The sequence below is a fragment of the Lupinus angustifolius genome, chromosome LG10 (assembly GCF_001865875.1).
Source record: "Lupinus angustifolius cultivar Tanjil chromosome LG10, LupAngTanjil_v1.0, whole genome shotgun sequence".
Classification (NCBI taxonomy): Eukaryota; Viridiplantae; Streptophyta; class Magnoliopsida; order Fabales; family Fabaceae; genus Lupinus; species Lupinus angustifolius.
The window spans coordinates 12,986,332-12,992,957 of NC_032018.1; the positions used below are offsets into that span (position 1 = coordinate 12,986,332).

Consider the following 6,626-nt stretch of genomic DNA (forward strand, 5'->3'; position numbering starts at 1 on the left):
TATAGACCTTTTTAATTCGTCAATATAATTTGAAATCAAATCATGTCCACTATCAGAGAGTCCAATATTAGATAGTGATGATGATTCCTAGATAAAAACTTAACAATGAAAACTTTAAATTATTTCTAAATAATTTTTTTAGCAATCATAAAACTCCCTTTTATTTCACATTCCAATAATAAATTCTATGGTATTAGAGAAAATTCATGCCCATATATATTTTTACCCTCCAAGGGATGAATAACTTCAATTTTTGATATCTCCCTTTTTATTTTTAGACATTCTCCTTTTTATGTTATTGATTTTGTTAATTTTATTCAAGTATGAAGTCTCACGATGAATATGAGGGATAAGTAAAAGAGTTTATAATAGAAAATACTCATAGAACCATTGTCTTAGCCTCCATTTGGTAGAGTGAAATTGGAGAGGAGAGAAAAGAGGATGATAGAATTTGGAAAGAAATAGAGACTTCCTTCCCTTTGGTTGTGAAAAGAGAAAGAAATGAGAAAATTAAAATTATGCGGGACCCATCATAAATTATTTTTGTTCAAGTTTGATGAAAAACTGGGGAGAGAATAATTATTTTGTATAAAATGTCAAAATTGTCATTCATTTTTTCTTAATTTTTCTTTTTAATTATTGTTAACATACATAAGTTTTTTAAAATATAAAAATAATAATAATTGAAAATTTAATTGAAATTATAGTAAAAATATTTAATAAAATTTATTATCTAAAATTAAAGTTTTACTTTTAATTAATAGTAAAAAAATAATCTAGTTTTTCTTTATTTTAGGGGTATTATTGTCATTTGAAGCATAACACTATATTTCTCTTCTCATTTTCTATTCAATCATACAATTGAGTGAGAGAGGAAAACATCTCTTTCTCTTCATTTTCTTTCCTTCTTCTCTTATACCAAACAATACAAAAATCTATTATATTTCTTTCTTTTTCTCTTTCTCCTCACTCTCTTCTTATTTTCTTATATGCAACCAAATGAAGTCTTAAAGTTTTAGATCATGACATAATATCTCACTTGTAATTCTTCACTCACTTTTCATGCCATAGTAACAAAGTGACTCATTGATTATTGGAACATACTCAACATCAAAATACTGCCCACAATAACTTGCCAACCAAGTCACATGCATATGTGCTCCATGCTCACACCAACAACTCGGTCAGAGTCTTATGCGCCATAGCGCATCATGGTAAGGCCCTTGACCGAGACAACATAGCTCGTGCCACGCCAAACATCAAGTATAGACACCTCGGTCAGGATGCTAGTGCCACGCCAAGCACCAAGCATAGTCACCTCGGTCAGGTTGCTCGTGCCAGGCTTACCAGACTCGGTCATATTGACTCGCCAGACTTGCTCAGGCTGATGCACACCAGCATTGACACACAACAACACACGGTCAGGCGCATGACCCTGACTGGCCTTGGCGCACCAGATTTCAACCAAGGCCTCAAGGCATGCGCACCAGCTTTCTACCAAGGCTTGACTGACCTTGGCGCACCAGGTTTTAACCAAGACCTCAAGGCTTGCTCGGTCAAAGTTCTATGCACATGGGCACTTAGTTGGCACAGTATTTTATATGAGCACACCTCATATATTCTAGAAGATAGCTCACCCTATGTTAGTTAGGCAAGTTTGTTGGTTAGTTAGTTCGGTTTATTCTCCTCTTAATCACATTGCTTCTGTTGCAAGTAATGCAGCTTTTCTATATAAGGAAGCATATGGCTTTTTAATCAAATAAGGAAAATAAAATACAAAAGATCATGAGGCATATTGAGTTTAACTTTCGCAATATGGTATCAGAGCCTTCTCTATGAAGGCTCTGTTTACCCAAGATTGCAGAAATCTTTGTCACTCACCTCATTCAAAGGAGACATAGCCAAGAATTCAGGCAAAATAGAAAGAAGGAGCAGCCAAGAATTGATTGGCAATGGAGCAAGAAAGAAGCATGCTAACCACCTTAAGCACTAGCAAAGTGCATAGCCCATATTTCCTCCATCCATGAAAGAACCCAGGGGTTATGTTGGTCACACCACCACTTGAAGGAACAAATTATCACTCATGGATGAGATCCATGAGGAGAGCACTAAAGACCAAGAACAAACTAAAGTTCATTGATGGCTCTATTACACCTCTACAACAATCATCTTTGGAGTATGACATGTGGGATAGATGCAACAACATGGTCATATCATGGATCACAAGATCCCTCTCACCGGAGATTGCACAAAGCACCATGTACATTGAGAGTGCTCAAGAGTTGTGGGCAGACTTAAAGGAAAGATTCTCAAAGGGATATTACTTCAGTATTTCAGATGTATTGCAAGAACTCCACTCAATGAAACAAGAGGACATGAGCATATCAACATATCACACAGAATTGAAAACACTTTGGGAGGAACTAGAGTCCTTAAGAATGATATTTTTGTGCATTTGTGAGGTCAAGTGCAATTGTGGATCAACAAAAGCCATAAGGGACCAAAGAGAAGTTGAACATGTCATTTGCTTCCTCAAAGGATTAAATGATGAATTCAGTGCAACCAGAGCACAAATACTCCTCATGGAGCCACTGCCTCAAATAAACAAGGCATTCTCACTAGTACAGCAGCAAGAAAGGCGCTTTGATGAAGTCAATCCAACAAGCTCTAAGGCACTGCTTAACTTCTCAAATGACAAGTTTGGCACCAACAGGAATGAGACTACACAGCAATGGAAATCAAGATTCCCTGGACAAAGAGGAGGTAATATGCAAGGAAGAGGAAGGAGCTTTGGCAGGAGCTCTAACAGAGGGTTTGGTGGACAAAGAAATGGCGGGCAAAAGGTATGCACCTATTATGGGAGGAACGGGCATACAATAGAAACATGCTATTTCAAACATGGCTTTCCTCCAAACACTCCTCAAGGGAGATCAAGACAAGATAGTGGATCAGTCAATGTAACAACAACTCAAGACATGAACCCAGACAAAAGTGAAAAGAATCAAGCACCAACCTCTGATACAAGGAACACAGGCTTTAACTTTGGGCCAGAGCAATATGCTCAATTGGAATCACTCTTCAAAAGCATTGGAACAAACACTGGAACAGGGAATGGACATAATGTGAATCAACTTAGCATCATGGCAAACACTGACTCTCAAAGCAGACCTGCCCAAGAACATCACGAACCCTCAAGTATGAATGATCAATGGATACTTGACACAGGGGCCACTGATCACGTGTGCCCCTCCTTATCAAAATTTAACACCTTCAAGCACATAAGGCCTATCACTATAAACCTGCCTAATGGAACCACTATTCAAACCAAGATATCAGGCACAATAATCTTCTCTGAGTCACTGGCCTTACACAATGTATTGTATGTGCCTACTTTTAAATATAACCTGATCTCAGTGCACAAGCTAGTGTCCTCATTACACTGTAAACTAATGTTTGATGACTTAAATTGCTCTATCCAGGATATGACTACCTTGAGGATGATTGGGCATGCTGATATTATTAATGGGGGCTTTACATACTTAGGAGAGACCTTAAGGATAGCTTGGATATAATGCATGATGTGAATACTTTAAATACTTTGCCTTTTTTTGACTTGTGGCACTTTAGGCTAGGCCATCCTTCAATGAACATACTTAACTCTGTATGCAAAACTTTTAGCTATATAGACTGTAAACATAATCTTGTATATGATTTCTACCACTTGGGTAAACAAGCTAAGCTTTCTTTTCCAAATAATATGCATAGATGTTCATATGCCTTTGATGCTGTCCATATGGACATTTGGGGGCCCATAACAAACATTTCTATACATGGCCATAGGTACTTTCTTACTGTTGTTGATGATCACACTAGACACACTTGGCTGTTCCTTATGAAATCTAAAGTAGAAGCTAGACATCTTATGTATGTCTTTGTCCAAATGGCTCACACTCAATTTGGGAAACTGATCAAAGTTATTAGGACAGATAATGGTGTTGAATTCAACACCCCTAGTTTCTTTATGGAGAAAGGAATAATGCATCAAACATCATGTGTAGAAACCCCTCAGCAGAACTCGGTTGTGGAGAGGAAACATATGCATATACTAAATGTAGCAAGGGCCTTACTCTTCCAATCAAAGCTCCCTAAAACCTTTTGGTCATATGTTGTCCATCATGCAGTATACCTTATAAATAGATTACAAACCCCAAACCTACAGCACAAGTCACCATATGAACTTCTCAATGATAAACTACCCAACCTACAAGATCTGAGAGTTTTTGGCTCTCTGTGCTTTGCTAGCACCCTAGCTCAACATAGGACTAAGCTTGACCCTAGGGCCCGAAAGTGCATATTCCTTGGATTTAAAGACAACACAAAAGGATACATACTCTTTGATTTAAGAAACAGAGAAATCTTTATTTCTCGATATGTCATATTTCATGAACACATCTTTCCCTATAACACCAAACAGACTAGAGACCTCACCATCACACGAACAGAGAATGATGACTTTGCCCTTCTACACTAGAGTCCAAGGTTCCATGACGCAACAGATCAACAAGCTAACAACATGCTTTTAGAGTCAAATAGTCCTAATCATACCCTTGACACCCCCACTAACTCTGAGGCCACCAACAACCCTGTTAGAAGATCTCAGAGGAATAGAAGTGCCCCTGCCTACCTACATGACTTCCACTGCAATCTCCTCTCCCCTAGCCATACTCAAACCAAACACACCAAGGCTAGCCATCCTTTATCCATTGTCCTATCCTATAACACAATTTCACCTAGTTATCTAAAGCATATATTATCTGTTCAGACCAATATAGAACCTAAACACTACTACCAAGCAGTCAAGCACCATCACTGGATAGTAGCCATGCATCATGAATTAAATGCCCTCAAGATAAATAGAACTTGGAGCATAGTTGACTTACCACATGAAAAGACCCCTATAGGATCCAAGTGGATTTACAAGATTAAGTACAAATCTGATGGCACCATCGAGAGATACAAGACAAGATTGGTTGCCAAAGGATATAACCAAACAGAGGGACTTGATTACTTTGACACTTTTGCACCAATCATTAAACTAACCACAGTAAGGCTCCTCTTAGCCATTGCAGCCTCACAAAATGGTTTGTGCATCAATTGGATGTCAACAATACCTTCTTACATGGTGACTTACATGAGGAAGTCTAGATGTCGATTCCTCAGGGTGTCACATGTACAAACCCAAACAAAGTTTGTAAACTCCACAAGTCCCTTTATGGTTTAAAACAACCTGGAAGGCAATAGTTCACTAGGTTAACCAAATGCTTATTATCCCTTGGCTACACACAATCTCACTATGAACACTCTTTGTTTACTAAGGCTTCTAATTTTGTCTTTACTGCCTTACTTATATATGTTGATGACTTGGTGTTAGCTGGTAACAGTAAAAAAGAAATTGATTTGGTCACATTATGCTTGGACACTCACTTTAAAATTAAAGATCTAGGCCCAATCAAATACTTCTTAGGCCTAGAAATTGCTAGATCCACACAAGGCATCACCTTGTGCCAAAGAAAATATGCACTTGATATTCTTGCAGATACTGGCTTCCTAGCCTCAAAACCAACACCAACACCCATTGTGAAGACCACCAAGCTACACCAAGACACATCAACTCCTCACTCTGATCCAGCAGCATACAGAAGATTGGTAGGCAGACTCCTATACCTGACCAACCCAAAACCGGATATCAACTACGCTGTACAACAACTCAGACAATTCATGGCACAACCAACCATCACTCACCAACAAGCTCTCACTCGTGTTCTGAGATACATCAAAGGAAGCCCTGTACAAGGATTATTTTACTCCACCACATCAGCTCTTCAGCTCAAGGCCTTTAGTGATTCGGATTGGGCAGCATGCATTGACTCACGCAAATCCATCACTGGCTCTTGTGTTTTTCTTGGTGATTCCTTAGTCTCTTGGAAATCCAAAAAGCAAACCACTGTGGCTCGTTCCTCTTCTGAAGCATAATACAGAGCATTAGCTTCCACCTCATGTGAGATCCAATGGCTCACTTATTTTCTCACCAATTTCAAGGTACATTTCACTCAACCTACCCTCTTATATTGTGATAATAATTCAGCTCGATATATTGCTGCAAATTCTATCTTTCATGAAAGAACGAAGCACATAGATATTGACTACCATGTGGTTCGAGAACGACTCCAAAACAAGCTCTTCCACCTCCTTCCTATCCAAACAACTCAACAAAATTATTTTATAAAGTTATTCAACTAATAAACAACTTCTTTTTTTTTCCACAGCAAAAACTAATAAACACCTTTTGATAAACTCGGCGGGGGGCTATTGGAACATACTCAACATCAAAATACTGCCCACAATAACTTGCCAACCAAGTCATATGCATATGTGCCCCATGCTCACACCAACAACTCGGTCAGAGTCTTATGCGCCATAGGCATCAGGGTAAGGCCCTTGACCGAGATAACATAGCTCGTGCCACGCCAAGCATAAAGCTTAGTCACCTCGGTCAGGATGCTCGTGCCACGCCAAGCACCAAGCATAGTCACCTCGGTCAGGTTGCTCGTGCCAGGCTTACCAGA

At 38.8% G+C, this 6,626-nt stretch overlaps 1 protein-coding gene across 1 annotated transcript; it reads left to right on the top strand.

Moving 5' to 3' along the window:
• LOC109358032 lies at positions 2,097 to 4,531 on the top strand. Its single transcript, XM_019602099.1, has 2 exons — positions 2,097 to 3,379; positions 3,628 to 4,531. The coding sequence occupies exons 1-2, from the start codon at positions 2,097 to 2,099 to the stop codon at positions 4,529 to 4,531; spliced, it is 2,187 nt and encodes a 728-aa protein (XP_019457644.1).

Coding starts and splice junctions, on each gene's coding strand:
- LOC109358032 (XM_019602099.1), top strand. CDS start 2,097: ATGAGGAGAGCACTAAAGACCAAGAACAAACTAAAGTTCATTGATGGC. Junction 3,380..3,627: donor CTGGCCTTACACAATGTATT/GTATGTGCCTAC, acceptor GTGGCACTTTAG/GCTAGGCCATCCTTCAATGA.